Raw genomic sequence first — 17946 nt, 5'->3', positions numbered from 1 at the left:
CATACTGTTTTATATACTTTTAATAAACAGACGAAACGGCTGCTAATTTGCCCGCTCACTTGGTTGGCTTTAGACTCCTCATTTGGTGAACCTCAACGAAGACCCACTGATGTCTGAGTGTCTCCTGTATTACATCAAAGACGGCGTCACCAAGTAAGGATAGCCTCTTATTTTCAATATTTGACATTATTGTACCACTATTTTAACTGGTCATATATACAATTATTTATTACATCATTTTCTCTGTACAATTTTTTCCTAACAAAGAAAGGATTGCCTTAATTTCTTACACAACACTTTCCTTTTCAATATTTGATATTATTGTACCATGATGTCAACTGATTATATCGACAATTATTTCTTTGCCCAGGGTTGGCCGGGACGACGCCAAGACCCGTCAAGACATTGTCCTCAGCGGCCATTTCATCCAGGATGAACACTGCACGTTCAGCAGCAGCACAGGGCCCCAGGGAGAAGGTCACCACCTCTGCTCTCCCTATCCGTTACATGAAAGCAAAATAGAAAAAATATCAATCAATATCAATATCAAAAATTCCGAGGTTCACCACCATGAGTGAATCGGATTTGTGGCTCCTTTCCAGTTACATTATGTAATAACAGTGTGTTCATTGGTCATCTAATTGTTGTTTTTTTATATCTTTTTGCAACAGGAAATGTCATTCTGGACCCGTGTGAAGGCGCAGAGACCTATGTCAACGGCAAGAGAGTGACCACCCCCATTGTGTTGAAGTCTGGTAAGCAGAAAACTGTATATACCCAAATAATAGATAATTTAGGATTTTTATTTCTTATGAATCAAATAGAAATGCTTAATGGTAAATGGTTTTTGCTTCAATCGTGATTAATTAACCAGTCATTTATAATGTGTACTGATTTAGTTATCCAAGTTGCAATTGATGAGATGCAGCTAAGTTGATAGGAAAAGTGCAGAAAGTTAGTTAATAGATCTTAGTAGTATTGGGAGGGTAGTAGACAAAAATTGTGAAGATAGCTCTGTGAAAATGGTCTATTAATTGTTTTGCCAACTCAATTTAGCTATGCTGTTTGAGTATTCTGTGAGTAAACTCTGTAAATATTTACAATTTATTTTCATGGTATGACTAATTTACTTTAATCAGGGTTATAAACATATGACCAGCCTTATTATTATTTTTATTCCACATTTAACCTCGGCATAACCCTCCAGACATCTCTGAATGATTAGAGTTAGGGTTAGGATAAGGGTTCGGGTTAGGATTAGAGCTAGGTTTAGGGTTAGAGTTAGGGTTAGACTTCGAGTTAGGGTTAGGGTTACTCTTTTTGAACATTGACACGTTTGACGTGGACTCCTCCAGGGAACCGCATCATCATGGGCAAGAGCCACGTGTTTCGCTTCAACGACCCAGAGCAGGCCCGCATGGAGCGGGAGAGGACCCCGTGCGCGGAGACCCCCGTGGAGCCCGTGGACTGGGCGTTCGCTCAGAGGGAGCTGCTGGACAAACAGGGGATCGACATGAAGCAGGAGATGGAGCAGAGGCAAGTGGTCGGCCATCTTGAAAATAACCCCCAAAAATGATGACCATGTTTATTTTGATTACGATAAGATCTCTGCTTACGTAAACCATTACTTATGATTATTATGTTCATTATAATTATTTTGTTTATGATTGTAATTTTTATAATTATTAAGTAAAGACAATTGTAGAAGTATTAATGTAAGTTGGGTACTGTAGTACTGTAAAGTGATCCTTTACAGCATGAATTAAATAGCTCTCTTGCACAGCCGCGTGGACAGGTGTCTCTAGTAATAAGACCCATAATTATTAGCTTATTATTATTATTAGCGACACTTGTGTTTGTCCAACAAAGAGGCTCTTATTGAAAGGGTCTATTGTAATGCTGTAATCCATTTAGACGGTACGCCGGTACGTGCAAGTTGTAAGTCGCAAATCTCCCAGCTTCCTTGCGGCATTTCACTGAGGCACGCCCCCTTTTGGTCGTAATATCTCGTCTCTTTGAAAGTAGACCGAGTTCAGTGAGGCTGAATGTACTACTCGTCAACAAAAATGGCTGCGCCCGTAATTTCCTTTGTATTTGTATCACGTTGGTCATTTTAATGTGGATTTTAAATGGTTCTACACACTTGATTACATTGCTACTTTATGCTGGTCACCAATTTATGCATTGCACGGTCTTGCTGTGCGTGCAATACAATGTAAAGTTGTGTTGTTTGTTTTCGAGCGGGTTTGATAAAGAGGCTAATGTAGCTAACAATAACAATGACTAGCCAATGAGAAACGGGAAATATACTACGACCAAAAGGGGACGTGCCTCCGCAAATGCCGCAAGAAAACTGGGAGACTTGCACGTTCCAGCGTACCATCCAAATGGATTACAGCATAATTAAAGGTCATCGTGACGTCGCAACGACTGCCATCATTTGGCAGCATATAGGAATGTTGATGGCAGAAATGGTGTTTTGAAAAAAAAAAGGAAATTGGATTGCCTTTTATGTAGGATTTTATGTTACTACAACTCTCATGAGTCATCACAAAATGGCGGAGCATCACCAAAACCAAAAACCCCATGATGCATTCTGATGTACAAGTCCTATTCCCAGTGGAGTGTGTGAATGAAGGGGTAGAATAAAGTGTTGTTAACCCCTCCAGACTGCAGGAGCTTGAGGACCAGTACCGCAAGGAGAGGGAAGAGGCCAGCAATCTGCTTGAGCAACAGCGACTGGTAAGAGTCACATTTTTTCCACAAACTATTTCTTTGTGTGAGCCTGTACAATTTGTCTAACCATTGACCGCTTTCTGTATTTGCCGTAAGTCCACTTGGGCAACTCACTACCTTACTACTGTGTGAAGTTGGTTTGTGGGTCATCGGAATCATTTGACTACATTTTTGGGGGGTTGGTCGTAATGTTTTTTTTTATTCCCAGGACTATGAGAGCAAACTGGAGGCTCTTCAGAAACAAGTCGACTCCCGCTGTCTGGAGACCCCCGAGGAGGAAGAGGAGCCAGAGGAGGAAGGTACGAAGTTCATCATCAACTCAACCTTCTTAGTCACCTTGGTTATAATATTGATTATGTTATTTTCTTCAGAAAAATTTGCTTAGTGTAAGTCGCTTAGGATAAAAGGGTCTGTGAAATTGGCCTGAATATGAATATGAATGTATTGAAATGTAAGGCATATGAACAAAATATATGAGGGGTCAGAAGTCAGAAGAGTTTAGAGATCAGATCAGTATATGAGTAGTGCTTCTGATAGAACCATCATCAGAAGTCTCCTGCAATGAAATATCGCAATTTTCTGTATCATTGATTATTCATCTACATTTTATTATTTATTATTTATTATAATTTATTTTGTATTTTTTTTTACTTTTGATGATTTATTTTGTTTTTTTCTTTTTGTTCTTTTTTTTTTCTTACATTTTCTTTCTTTCTTTCTTTTTTTATTTTAGTTAATTTGATAAACTTTTCTGGCGCTGTGAACTGTTTTCCCTTTGTAGTGCCGTGGACTCCGCGCGAGACTGAGCTCGCTTTGTGGGCCTTCCGGAAGTGGCGCTTCTACCAGTTCACCTCGCTCCGCGACCTGCTCTGGGGAAACGCCATCTTCCTCAAGGAGGCCAATGCAATCAGCGTGGAGCTCAAGAAGAAGGTAAACGTAGCCTTCTGTGTTTTCTAAGGCAATTGAGGTGGTGTCCGCCATACTGTGTCCTTTCTACTAAAAGGGACATGTTCACCTTTTTGTTTCCTAATATATTTCCTATTTTGAAAGTTGTGAATTGTATCAACAATTGTGTAAGATAAATGTGTACAGCAATCATTGTCCATTAAAGTAAGCAAACGTTTTTAATAGCTAATATCCGGAATAGCCTACGTATAGTACCTCTAATGCTAATGCTAATGTACAGTTATGGCGCATTTCCACCGGAGGGTTCGGTTTGGTTCGCAAAGGTGCGGCACGGTTCGCGTTTCCACCGCCAAAAGTGGGCGTGACCCGGACTGAGCCGTATTGAGCCGTACTCGTTTCGCACTCGTGTCCAGTACTCCTCCGTTCGGGTACTGAGACGTCACGCATGAAAGTGTGCCGGCAAGTTCAAGCTACACGCGCCCTCCGTTGATTGGTTGACAGAATAGTCACTTCCGGGCGACATGGGGATAAAAACAAACCAACAGTAGGCATACCCTCAAGGTAATATTCTGGACAATGGACATGTCGCGCAAAACTTTAACTTGGGCGAGCAAGGAGGTGGAGACGTTCCTCTGCATTCTTGGGTTAGGAAGACGTGCAGAGGGAGCTTGATGGGGCAGTTTTTATTGTTTTTATTTTATTTAGGCCTATTGTTTTTATTGAGCAGGCTTCACTGTGTCGCGCTGCTATGATGTCACGATGTTTACGAAGCTGCCGCGGCGATCGACATCCGGCCTACCATAGGGGTACTGTCAGCGGTGGAAAGGCGACCTCGGAACTGAGCTTGGCTATACCGCCCCCTCCCTACCGGATTGAGGCGAACCGAACCGAATCGAACCCTCCGGTGGAAATGTGCCATCAGAGTACATCCACCTAGACTGGGTAGCCCTGCCCATTCTGCCGGCGATTTGAGTTCGCCCTGCAGAAGGGTCTGGAGAAGAGCAATACATTTCTTTCTGCTTCCGACACGTTTTTGCGGTAGGGATGACAGGGAAGCGACGGCAAGCAGCCAATTGTGTACAGAGTCATTTGAACTTTGGCCCGTTGATCACGCCTCTTGTGCTGAAGAAAATAATGGCAGCTTCCCCAGACCAACGTGCAATCTACGATTGAGCTTGGTCTGGCAATAGCCAGGCTAACATTCACCATCTCTGATGCTTAGGCTAATGTACATACAGTACCTCGATGCTAATGCTAATGCCCAGTCAGAGTACATACAGCCCTTTCTGATACTAATGCTAAAGCCCAGTCAGAGTACATACAGCCCTTTCTAATGCTAATGCTAACGTCCAGTCAGAGAACGTCCAGCCCTTCTGATGCTAACTGCCAGTCTTGTCTCTGACATCTTCCTTCTGCCAGGTCCAGTTCCAGTTTGTGCTGCTGACAGACACCCTGTACTCCCCGCTGCCCCCTGACCTGCTGCCCGCCAGCGCGGCAAAGGAGAGGGAGAGGAGGCCCTTCCCCAAGACCATCGTCGCAGTCGAGGTCCAAGACCAGAAGAATGGAGCCACACACTACTGGACTCTGGAGAAACTCAGGTAACGTAAGGGCTAGGGGTGTGTGTGCGTGTGTGTGTGTGTGTGTGTGTGTGTGTGTGTGTGTGTGTGTGTGTGTGTGTGTGTGTGTGTGTGTGTGTGTGTGTGTGTGTGTGTGTTCGGTGTGTGTGTGTGTGTGTGTGTGTGTGTGTGTGTGTGTGTGCGTGCGTGGGCCGGAGAGGACGAGAGAGAGAGCAAGAGAGGATCTGAAGGAAAGAGGAGAAGCATTAATTTAATTGTGTGTTTGTGTGTGTATGTGTGTGTGTGTGTGGATGTGTGTGTGTGTGTGTGTACTCGACCCCTGCAGGCAGAGGCTTGACCTGATGAGGGAGATGTATGACCGCGCTGCGGACGTGCCCAACAGTGGCGTGGAGGAGTGCGACCCCGCCCTGACCGGGGGAGACCCCTTCTACGACCGCTTCCCCTGGTTCCGTCTGGTGGGCAGGTTAGTCGCTGCTCTTGGGACTCTGTGGACTGACCTGTGGAAGAACGAAACCTTTACAATTAACCACTCCCAGTAGTTAGTCTCAACTAGTCCAGCATATGACTAGATCTTCTCTTCCTTCGACTATATATTGTGCACACGTCCTCACCAGTGTTTTTTCTTTTTCTAACTATTTTTACTATATACTAGCCCTTATCCAAAGCTTACTGTGCACATCAGATACACGTCATAATGGCGCTGGTACAGGCATCCCGCTCTAAGACAGACTCAAACCGTTGTACCCCAGCATGGAGTTCCAAACACCCCAGCCACTACACCACCCTGCCCACAGAAACCTCGTCTATAGCGGTTCCCTTCCCCTTTTTAGATGTTTTAATTTCGATGTTCTCAGAGCGTTTACAGTGAATGACCCTAGCCCTAACCCCTGGTCAATGACCTCTGACCCCGCGTGTCCCCAGGGCCTTTGTGTACCTCAGTAACCTGCTGTACCCGGTGCCGCTGGTGCATCGCGTGGCCATCGTGAGCGAGAAGGGAGAGGTGAAGGGGTTCCTCAGGGTGGCCGTCCAAGCCATCTCAGGTAACCTCCTCGGGATAAGTTCCTCGTTCAGACCTTGGTTCAACTCGAATGCGGTGTAAGTGTGTCTTATGTCTGACCTCTGTTCACTCATGACCCCCTCTCAGCCGACGAAGAGGCCCCAGACTACGGCTCGGGCGTGAGGCAGTCCGGCACTGCCAAGATATCCTTCGAGGACCAGCAGTTTGAGAAGGTGGATTCACAACGAGTGCCTGCTTAGCCCACGAACTTGACATGTTTTAAAATTCTGCTATGTTTCTTCTGGCAAATGTAGTCGCTTTGGATTGAAGCGACTGCTAATGTGTCGTTTGCTAGAATTCCTTTTGTATGTATCACTACAATTTGATTGTTCTTGGCACATCGTCAACAAAAGAGAGGGAATACAATTAGCCTACGATTGACAGACACTAGTCCACCTCTACTATTGATTTAATTTTAGACACATATCAAAACATTCCTCCCCTTACTTTGAATGGCGATTCAACCGTCTAATCACGCTCGTAACGATATCTCCGTCTCCGTTTAGAATCCAACCTATCCAGTAGTGGATAGTGACCGAGTTGGGTGTGTTGTGTTCAGTTCCAGACGGAGACGTGCCCGGGGGGTCTGCCCTACTCCCACAGCTCCCAGGAGGAGCTGCGCATCGTAGAGGGCCAGGGACAGTCCTCCGAGGTGGGCATCTCTGCCGACGAGGTCAACAACAACACATGCTCAGGTCAGCACTGCTCAATACTGTCTATTCAGTCCTCTATATCTGTATTCAACATGTGTTTATATTTACAAATGGATCTGTATCTCTAAACCTACATCTATAGGTATTTGTTTGCCTATATTTATATATGTATATCTCTCTTTATATCTTTATACCTAATTATATATGAATATCTTTATTCATGTCTTTCTATCTATATTTATATAAATGCCTACATCCATATCTATATATAACTACAGCTATATAGATATATATATATATACAACTTTATCTGATGCGACATCTTTATCCTTTGTACATTGCTACAACTCTTGATTTATCTATCTTCACATGCATATCTGTGTACCAATACGTGAACCCGTTGATGTGTGTCTACAAGTAGCTACCCCAGAGCCCCCCCTCAGCCCCCTGAAGGGGCTGGGGCTGGGGCTGGGTCCGGGCCTGGACGCCCTGGAGCTGTCCCAGGAGAAGGCCCTGAGCCACCTGAAGGTGGGGAGCACCTTCACCTTCAGGGTGACAGTCCTCCAGGCCTCCAGCATCTCTGCAGAGTACGCCGACATCTTCTGCCAGTTCAAGTGAGTCAGCAGCGCCGAGGCCCCCACGGTGTGGAACTAGGCCCGATCCCATTCCTACCCCTAACCCCTTCCCCTTACACCTCCCCCTTGTTTGAAGGGGTAAGGGGAAGGGGAAGGGGTAAGGGGTAAGGGGAAGGGGTAAGGGGAAGGGGAAGGGGTGAGGGGAAGGGGTAAGGGGAAGGGGAAGGGGTGAGGGGAAGGGGTAAGGGGAAGGGGAAGGGGTAAGGGGAAGGGGAAGGGGGAAGGGGAAGGGGAAGGGGAAGGGGTAAGGGGAAGGGTAAGGGGAAGGGGAAGGGGAAGGGGAAGGGGAAGGGTAAGGGGAAGGGGTAAGGGGAAGGGGTAAGGGGGAGGGGTAAGGGGGAGGGGTAAGGGGAAGGGGTAAGGGGGAGGGGTAAGGGGGAGAAATGGGATTGGGCCTAAGTATACTAGATGAGACAGTTCTATAATGTTTAGTTTATCTGTTATAGTACTTTGGTGAATAGTTGATATGTTATAGCACTATGATGTTTAGTTTATCTATTTTAGCACTAGGGTGAGTAGTTTATATATTAAAGTACTTAGATTTTTATCTATTTTAGTACTAGGGTGAGTCGTTTATATATTAAAGTACTTTGATGTTTGTCTATTTTAGTACTAGGGTGAGTAGTTTATATATTAAAGTACTTTGATGTTAGTCTATTTTAGTACTAGGATGAGCAGTTTATATATTAAAGTACTTAGATTTTTATCTATTTTAGTACTAGGATGAGCAGTTTGTATATTAAAGTACTTTGATGTTTATCTGTTTTAGTACTAGGATGTGTAGTTTATATATTATAGTACTATGAGATGTTGATCTATTTTAGTACAATGAGGAGTAGTTTAGATATTATTGTACTATGATTTTTTGGTTGATTCATTTTTATTATTACTAAGATAGGCGCTATATTATAGTACTATGATGTTTAGTTGAATATTGCAATATGGTAAACCATTTAAAAACAAAGGAAACATTTCCATGAAGCAAACCGTTGTTGAAGGTCGTTGCCGGGGGTGATAAACCTCAACAGCAGGGAAAGAACCGCGGGCCTCTGACGTTCCACATAGTTTGTCTTCAGATGAACTCTTGGCTTGTGGACAGTGTTATCCTTGTCCGCTAAAATTTTTTTTTTTGTTGTTGTTTTTGTCGAGGCTACCAAGCAACCTTTAAGAAGGCAGTTAGACTGTATATATATATATATATATCATTTTTTCATCTTTAACGTGATGATGCTTATTCTTATATTGCATATTTTATGAGACACTTCAGTGTTTCAGAAAGAAAGAAAAAGTATACAATATATGAATAATAATAATTTCTACTCACTAAGTAATATTTGTAACGTTTTTGTTTTGCGTTCAGCTTCATCCACCGCCATGACGAGGCGTTCTCCACAGAGCCGCTGAAGAACACTGGGAGGGGACCCCCGCTAGGGTTCTACCACGTTCAGAATGTAAGCCCCGTAACGGTTACACACTGGGTCCACGTTCAGAATGTAAGCCCTGTAACGGTTGCACTCTGGGTCCATGTTCAGAATGTAAGCCCTGTAACGGTTACACACTGGGTCCACCCTCAGAATGTAGGCCCTGTAACGGTTACACACTGGGTCCACCACTGGGCTTCCACCACACTCAGAATGTAAGGCCTGACCCCGCTCATGTATATATATTTTATAGTGCATTTTACATTTAAACTGGGTACCTCGAAGATTTTAGAAACCGGGTGTTGTTGCTAGAGCCCGACCGATATAGGATTTTTAAGGCCGATACAAATACGAATATTTTGTGATTTAAAAATCCGATATGCCGATATATATTTATTAAAAAGAAATCCAGAAACGTGCAACAAAACAAACAGATTTCCCTAACATTGGTTATTTGTCGTTATCCTTTAAATCCTTTTCACTCTCAGCTAACACGTAACAACAGCAAAACTGGACATGGTAGTCATGAATTAAGTCATGCTTATCGACTTTAGAGAATTGATGGGGATGTTCTTTTAATTGTTATTCAAGCAATGTATGTCTCGTGACAGTTGCCAACTTACCATGAACACACTTGCACACATGAACAACACCGATGATCTCATTCACTCTGCCACCTCTGGCTGAATCAGCGGGTTTGGGGCGTTAGAGCGCCCTCTGGTGGACAAACTTTTTTATTTTTCAATTAATTTATCGGCCATTATAAATGCCGATACCGAATAGTTTGAAAAATGCCTAATATCGGCCGATAATATCGGCCTGCCGATATATCAGTCGGGGTTGCGACATTGGCAGTAAACCAACTGCAATGTCAATGGGGAAAGATACTGCTTATCGCCACAGGTGTCGCCAAAGACAACAAAAAGTTAAATGTGATTTCACTTGTTTAAACTAACACATTGCATCGTCTGGGGTGTGTGCCAGATCACAGTGGAGGTGACCAAGTGGTTCCTGGAGTACATCAAGACGCAGCCCATCGTGTTTGAGGTCTTCGGACACTATCAGAAACAACCGTTCCCCCCCCTCTGCAAAGACATGATCAGGTGAGACGGCTGAGAAAGACGCTGTGTCCCCCCCTGATTGGCGTGATGCCTTGTTACGGGTTGTGACGGACCAGGAATAATGACCCTACTTGTTTCCTTGGTTGTTGGTTCTTCCACTCCTCCTCCAGTCCCCTGAGACCATCCAGGAGACAGTTCCCCAGGGTGATGCCCTTGTCCAAACCAGGTGAGGAGATCCATGATGCTCTCACTATCATAGATGATAGCACAAACTGGCCTTAATGCTAATATTTGAATTCAATATAGTGCTTACATTGGATTGATAAAGCAGCATTCATCTCAATCACAGAAACATCTGTAAATAGTATTGTTTGACAGATTAGTGTGTGTTTTGTGTTTTGCACTTTAAACCTTTCAAGTCGAATTCCTCGCACGCAATTTTACAATGCTCCGAAGAAGTTGTGAAATAATTATACATGATTCAGGAGTTGAATTCATGAGCCAAACTCAATTGCCTTTGCATGAATGCATGTCGACTCTTTCCATGTCAATGTGCTGCATGTGTTCCTGAACGAACGCGATCCCTCACACGTCACATGTCCCTCCCTCAGTGCCGGCCACCAAGCTCAGCACTCTGAAACGTTCCACCGCCGGGCCCTGCCACTCCAAGTACGACCTCATGGCCTTCTTCGAGATCTGTGAGCTGGAGGCCAACGGAGAGTGAGTCCTCGTTGTGCTGTGACTAGTGAGAATAGGCCCACATGGACGTGGCCAAGAGGCGGTATTAAGCCTGTGGTTTTGTGCTCTCTCCATCAGCTACATCCCCTCTGTGGTGGACCATCGTGGTGGCATGCCCTGCCACGGGACCTTCCTCTTGCACCAGGTAACTTCCTGTTCAAGCCCACTTCCTGTTTGGCCTGTCACCACGCCAAACCAATCTCGTCTTATTGTTTATCGATCTTGGGAAAGTTAAAATCTTCACATTCTACAGTGCCAGTATCACAGCATCCTCTCTGTGTCTCTGTCTGTCTCTCTGTCTCTCCGTCTCTCTCTCTCTCTCTCTCTCTCTCTCTCTCTCTCTCTCTCTCTCTCTCTCTCTCTCTAACTGTCTCTCTAACTGTCTCTCTAACTGTCTCTCTCTCTCTGTCTCTCTCTCTCTCTGTCTCTCTCTTTCTCTCTCTGTCTCTCGCTATCTCTGTCTCTCTGTCTGTCTCCCTCTCTCTGTGTTTCTGCAGGGAATTCAAAGGAGGATTACCGTTACCATAGCGCACGAAACAGGAAACGATATTGAGTGGAAGGAAGTGAAGGAGCTTGTTGTCGGTGAGTAATCAAATACTTCACGGCTATTTAGTTGCCAGTGCAATATATACATAGAAACATAGATCTAAAAATAGCCAAGAAAATGTATTCCTCTTCTCCCCATTGGTAAATCAGGTTATCTTAAAGGGGACCTATTATGCTTTTTCGACTTTTATGACCTATAAACGTTGTTATAATGATTGGTAGTCATGTTTAAGCATACTAAAGTGTCAAATAATGACGTACATGCATTTCGACGTATTCCCTGCTGACAGTCTGGGGTGGCTGTGCAGAGCGCTAAACACTCGGAACAACGTTTGCGATTCACTTGTTCACATTTCCGGGAAATCATCTACGTAGAGGCACTCCTGCCGTGCCCCCATATGCCTGGTCAAATCTGCCCGCGCGCGCGCTTCAAGGAAGGTAACCAATCACAACGGAGTTGGGTTGGCAGGAGGGGGGCGAGGGGGCGGAGAAGGACGACACCGAGCGTTGACAGAGAAGGATGAAAGCGCCCAGATGAGAGGAAGAGTTTCCCGAAAATCGACATTGTTTTTTTGTGCTGTGATTCGTGTCAGGTTGCGCTATAGGAGTCATTAATAAGAAATTAAGACCAGAAAAGTAGTATAATAGGGTGTCTTTAAAGGTTATCGTAAAGGTTAATAAAATGTTAATGCATACAGAATTATGTGTAATGTGTCAAATATAATCGGGGGATATTCCCCCTTTGTTTGCTCTGAGGTTGGTTCAATATTCTCAGTGGAATGGTTTGGCCATCATGTGAATTTAGTTTGACTTTCCAACCTTTCCTTGTTGACCTCTCCTCCATGTATTTGTCCCTCAGGTCGCATCAGAAACACCCCAGAAGCAGATGAGACTATCATAGACCCCAACATCCTCTCCCTCAACATCCTGTCCTCTGGATACTACTGGCCCAAGCACGACGACAAGTATACAAGCAGATCATTTCATACTCCTGCTTTATGTATTGTAGACTACGTATTTATATTCCTTATCTTATCTTTCTTATTTATCGTTTGTGCTTTGTCGTCTCTCATGCACCCAAACCTAATTTATGTTGCTTAATAATATTCTATGCTACACGCTTTGACTGTGAACAGGCTTATGTTTTCACTTTTTCGTAGCACTTTAGGACAGCTGCAACTGAAGCATTAATTAAGTAGAAGTAAATATGAATGAATTCAGCATTTATAAAGCATTGTTCCTAAATGATTAGTAAACAATTCATAATCAGATATAAACTATCCCTTGGATGAAAACCAAAACCAAAGAATTATATGGCATACATGTATACACCATTATTTAATAATCATTTTGATAATTGACAACTGATGAACAGTTCAACAGTTTACTAATGAATCTTCATGTACGAACAGCGCTTGATAACTGAGGAATTCCCTGTTGACGACTGCCTCGTTAACGCTTCAAAGCTGCAGGTCTCCTAAAGTGCCACCCACCTTTTGGTTGCCTCTGATGGTTTGCTGTTCAGCCTGTATTTCCCTAGACACACCTAACCACTAACCTCCTGTGCTTGTCCCGTACGCTCACGCCAGTGTCTCCTTGGGAGTTGACCATAGGTAGTACGCTGATCGCTTTTCTTTCTCCGTTTTGTCGTTTCATCAGCTTTTTGCAAAACAAAAATATCTCAAACCGTTATTTTCCCCTGTAGAAACCGTGGCTCTCACGTGCATGACGGTGAGCTCACTGTTTCTCTCGTCCTTCTTCCTCTCTCCACCCCTCACCCACCACCCCTGACCCGCTCTGAGCAGGACCTTCTACCGGTTTGAGGCGGCCTGGGACAGCTCCATGCACAACTCTCTGCTTCTGAACCGAGTCACCCCATACGGAGAGAAGATCTACATCACACTCTCAGCTTACCTGGAGGTGGGAGCCCGACAACAGCAGGGTGTTTCTGTAGTCCATGCCGTCTCTGTTTGAGTGTTGGCCTGAGACCATTCTTGCTCTCTCTCTCTCTCTCTCTCTCTCTTGCTCTTGCTCTCTCTCTCTCTCTCTCTCTCTCTCTCTCTCTCTCTCTCTCTCTCTCTCTCTCTCTCTCTCTCTCTCTCTCTCTGTCTCTCTCTCTCTCTCTCTCACTCTCTCTCTCTCTCTCTCTCTCTCTCTCTCTCTCTCTCTCTCTCTCTCTCTCTCTCTCTCTCTCTCTCTCTCTCTCTCTCTCTCTCTCTCTCTCTCTCTCTCTCTCTCTCAGACTATAGCGTGTAATAACATATGAACCGTGTCACGACATAACCCCACCTGTTGTGTTTTTTGTTCCCCCAGATGGAGAACTGCACGCAGCCGACCGTGATCACCAAGGACTTCTGCATGGTGTTCTACTCCCGCGACGCCAAGCTGCCCGCCTCGCGCTCCATCAGGAACCTGTTCAGCACTGGATGCCTCCGGCCTTCAGAGAGGTGGGGGACCCCCTCCCGCTCAGCTCCCTAACCCGACAGTGTTGATTCATTCTGTCGTACAAACCTTTCGTCCCTTTATCTCTTGTTCCCTTAGCAACCGGGTCACAGGGGTCTACGAGGTGACCCTCTGCCACGTGGCAGATAATGGAAGTCCAGGTCAGATGCTGTCATGTTACGTTGCATAAAATTGGAGTATGTTTCATGACGTAACGTCTGATGAAGTAACATGTTGTCACTTTACTGGTCGTTGCCTTACCTTATGTTAAATTATATCATCTTACAATCAATTTGATTACATTTCATTGCTTTACATTTTACATTAAATGATTTTATTTACATTACGTTACATTGAATTATGTGACCTTAGATTTCATTACAAGTGTGTTTGACGCCCAGCCGAAATGTTCAATATATCAACACTATATGGGCCGTTTGATCTCTATGTGCTCATTTGTGATACGAATCTTAATGCACGACTAATACACGTGTCTAGAAACATTTATCATACAATCACAGCACAACAATGTTGATCTACCAGCAGCTTCACAATGACAAAATCGTGAAACAACACGTACAGAAAAAAGCGCTGCATCCCATAATATCACTACGTCCCACCCCCCCCCTAACCTGCGCCTCTATCCCCTCGTCCTCCTCCAGACAGAGTTAGCTAACCTACCTTTTTCCCCCCCCCCCCCCCCCCCCCCCCCCCCTCGCTCCGTCCCGCCCGCCCACAGGCATGCAGCGGCGGCGTCGGCGCGTGCTGGACACGTCGGTGGCGTACGTCCGCGGCGAGGAGAACCTGGCCGGGTGGCGGCCGCGCAGCGACAGCCTCATCCTGGACCACCAGTGGGAGCTGGAGAAGCTCAGCCTCCTGCAGGAGGTGCGTGGGCCGTGATGCCATCGGACCGTGTGTGTGTGTTGGAGTATTTGGAGTGTTGGAGTGTGTGTGTGTGTATGTGTGTGTGTGTGTGTGGGTTTGAGTCTGATGTGTTGGAGTGTGTGTGTGTGTCGGAGTGTTTGTGTGGAAGTGTGTGTGTGTTGGGAGTGTTTGTTGGAGTGTTTGTGCTGGAGTGTGTGTGTGTGTGTGTGTGTGCGTGTGTTGGAGTGTTGGTATGGGAGTGTGTGTGTGTGTGTGTGTGTTGGAGTGTTGGTATGGGAGTGTGTGTGTGTGTGTGTGTGTTGGAGTGTGGGTATGGGAGTGTGTGTGTTGGAGTGTGTGTGTGTGTGTTGGAGTGTTGGTATGGGAGTGTGTGTGTGTGTGTGTGTGTGTTGGTATGGGAGTGTGTGTGTGTGTGTGTGTGTGTTGGAGTGTTGGTATGGGAGTGTGTGTGTGTGTGTGTGTGTGTTGGAGTGTTGGTATGGGAGTGTGTGTGTTGGAGTGTGTGTGTGTGTGTGTGTGCGTGTGTTGGAGTGTGGGTATGGGAGTGTGTGTGTTGGAGTGTGTGTGTGTTGGAGTGTGGGTATGGGAGTGTGTGTGTGTGTGTGTGTGTGTGTGTGTTGGAGTGTGGGTAGGATGTGTCCGTTGGAGTGCTGGCATGTGTTTTGAAGCAGTGGACAGATCCCAACTATTGATGTTTATTTCTCTTGTGTTCGGGGCATCAAGCCTATAATGACACACGCTATGCTGCTCATCATACCTACGCCGTCCTTTAGAGGGCGGCAAACTCACTTAAGTCGGACAGCATTTGTAGGTTAGCTGTAAATAGGTTCAATAATAACAGCGACGGTAACAATATTTGTCTCTCTGATTCGCTCACGTTCTTCCGTGTGTGTGTGTGCGCGCTTGCGTGTGTGTGTGTATGTGCATTTGCGGGTGTGTGTGTGTGTATCTCTGTGTGCGTTTGCGTGCCCCCAGGTGGAGAAGACCCGGCACTACCTGCTGCTGAGGGAGAAGCTGGAGGCCACGCTGCAGGCGGGCCAAGAGGCGCTCTACAAGACCAGCGACGCCAGCCAGCTCAGCCCCGCCCTGAGCCCCGTGATGAGCCCCACCGTGGCCGGCCCCCCGGCCCCGCAGAGCCCCGCCCCCTTCAGCCTGGCCCCCCTCAGCCCCGTCCCTCTCAGCCCCAACCAGCGGCAGAGGGAGCTGGCTGCCAAGGTGACTGCCCTGCTCTGGTCCTCTAGAGTCCTCTAGAGTCCTCTAAGACCTCTGTATTATTATTATTATTATCATCATATACTTGTGATTTTTATTACATAATAATAATATCTCTGTTTTAGATGTAATATGTTTGATAGTGTCCATTGTATTTTTATTATTATCGATATGTTATTTATTATTATTACAAATCTCTGGCTGGAGCGGTTCCAGGTTTACATGTACAACTCTTGTGATGCCGCTGAGTCGGCTGACTGCTGGTTAGATACAGTACACAGTAACCTGGACGCCCCCGCTGTGCTGTCGACGTTTTCTTATCTGGAATAACATTAATCTCTCTCTCTCCCCCTTTCTCTCTCTCTCTCTCTCTCTCTCTCTCTCTCTCTCTCTCTCTCGCTCTCTCTCTCTCTCTCCCTCTCTCTCGCTCTCTCTCTCTCTCTCTCTCTCTCTCTCTCTCTCTCTCTTCCCTCTCTCTCTCTCTCCCTCTCTCTTCCCACCTCCTCTCCCTCTCTCTCTCTCCCTCCCTCCTCTCTCTGTCTCCCCCTTTCTCCCTCTACCCCCCTCCTCTCTCTGTCTCCCCCTTTCTCTCTCCCTCTCTCTCTCTCTCTCGCTCTCTCTCTCTCTCTCTCTCTCTCTCTCTGTCTCCCCCTTTCTCTCTCTCTCTCTCTCTCTCTCTTCTCCCCCCCTCCTCTCTGTCTCCCCCTTTCTCTCTCTCTCTCCCGCTCTCTCTCCGCACCTCTCTCGCCCCTGCGTGCGCAGTGTCTGCGTCTGCTCATGCACACCTTCAACAGGGAGTACAGCCAGGTGAGCAGCAGTGCCAGTGAGAGCAAGGTGAGCCCCAGCCCCAGCCCAGCCCCCCCCGCCCCTTTAACCCCCCCCACCACCTTTTCACCTTTGACCTTTCAACCTGACTTCACTCCCCCAACTCCCCCTGTAGCCCCTCCCCTTTGTAGCACCTTCCCTTTGGAGTCCCTTCTGGCGTTTTATTAATTTAAATATTTATTCCCTCATTGTTTTTCCCCTCACACCTATCAGCCTGCTTGCTTGTCCCCTTACCTGCCTAATGCGAATACTGCATTGTATTTGCCACTCATCATTACATGGATAAGGAGTCATATCTTTAACACCCTTGAACCCTCCTCCCCCTGGCAATCTATTCCCTGGTTCACAACTCCTCCATGAGTGTGTTCCTGGCTCTGATCTCCCCTTCTTTAAGGAAGACCTCTGCTATCCCTCTGACATGTCCTTTATTAACATGGGGCTCATACAAAGTCTTGCCTTCGATGGTATAGAATATATCACAGTATCACATCCTGTAAATATATGCATGTCTGCCATACTTTTTACAAATGATCTCATCTCTCAATGCGTGTGTATTTTTTTGTGTTGAATCGTTCGTCCCTTTTTTGCTGTGCGTGCTGTGTGTGTGTGTGTGTGTGTGTGTGTGTGTGTGTGTGTGTGTGTGTGTGTGTGTGTGTGTGTGTGTGTGTGTGTGTGTGTGTGTGTGTGTGTGTGTGTGTGTGTGTGTGTTTGTTTGCTCAGCTGTCTGAGATGTCGGCGTCTCTGATGAGCTCCACTTGCTCGGGCCTGAGCACACTCACCCCGTCCTCCACATGCCCCTCATTGGTCGAGGGGAACTATGACATCAGGTAAATTGTTTGTCCTGACGGTGGCACACAGTCGACTCTGAGCAAACACAACATTGGACCAATGCTCAAGGGTTCAATCAATCAATAAACGTTAATGTCATTGCACATGTTACAGAGCAACGAAAAAGACCAGTTACATTCCGTCCAAGAAACATTAAAGACAGTGTGGGGAGACAGGACGGAGAGACTGTCAGGCGCTCGTTAAATAAGAAACATGCGGCCCGCGTTAGATAAGAAAATTAAAAAAGCTAAACAAGAGGGTGACGAGGGAAAAAAAAGTCAATACCCCAAACTATGCTCCTTTAAGGGGGGCACAGTGTAGGGATTAGCAAAAAACACCTTAGCACATAAGCAACATATCAAAAACATCACAAACACATGTGGGAGGGGGGAAGGGAGTTGGGGAGGGGAGGTGTCACAGCTCA

At 45.9% G+C, this 17946-nt stretch overlaps 1 protein-coding gene across 1 annotated transcript in view; it reads left to right on the top strand.

The window, feature by feature from the left end:
* The window catches only part of kif1ab (kinesin family member 1Ab), a 34461-nt gene that overhangs the window by 11368 nt on the left and 5147 nt on the right, over positions 1-17946 (top strand). Inside the window, exons 17-43 of the mRNA XM_056597666.1 lie at positions 74-153; positions 371-477; positions 672-755; positions 1356-1536; positions 2670-2742; positions 2945-3035; positions 3518-3666; positions 5062-5240; positions 5545-5682; positions 6141-6259; positions 6364-6449; positions 6836-6971; positions 7351-7543; positions 8925-9015; positions 9970-10088; positions 10217-10272; positions 10658-10766; positions 10863-10929; positions 11282-11366; positions 12190-12295; positions 13136-13250; positions 13644-13777; positions 13872-13933; positions 14512-14657; positions 15633-15872; positions 16632-16703; positions 17415-17521. Coding sequence (XP_056453641.1) covers positions 74-153; positions 371-477; positions 672-755; positions 1356-1536; positions 2670-2742; positions 2945-3035; positions 3518-3666; positions 5062-5240; positions 5545-5682; positions 6141-6259; positions 6364-6449; positions 6836-6971; positions 7351-7543; positions 8925-9015; positions 9970-10088; positions 10217-10272; positions 10658-10766; positions 10863-10929; positions 11282-11366; positions 12190-12295; positions 13136-13250; positions 13644-13777; positions 13872-13933; positions 14512-14657; positions 15633-15872; positions 16632-16703; positions 17415-17521 — 3125 coding nt within the window. The remainder of the gene's footprint in view (positions 1-73; positions 154-370; positions 478-671; positions 756-1355; positions 1537-2669; positions 2743-2944; positions 3036-3517; positions 3667-5061; positions 5241-5544; positions 5683-6140; positions 6260-6363; positions 6450-6835; positions 6972-7350; positions 7544-8924; positions 9016-9969; positions 10089-10216; positions 10273-10657; positions 10767-10862; positions 10930-11281; positions 11367-12189; positions 12296-13135; positions 13251-13643; positions 13778-13871; positions 13934-14511; positions 14658-15632; positions 15873-16631; positions 16704-17414; positions 17522-17946) is intronic.

Source organism: Gadus chalcogrammus, chromosome 8 (assembly GCF_026213295.1).
Source record: "Gadus chalcogrammus isolate NIFS_2021 chromosome 8, NIFS_Gcha_1.0, whole genome shotgun sequence".
NCBI lineage: Eukaryota > Metazoa > Chordata > Actinopteri > Gadiformes > Gadidae > Gadus > Gadus chalcogrammus.
The sequence above is the reverse complement of the archived record's forward strand: the minus strand, read 5'-3'. Positions and strand labels throughout refer to the sequence as shown.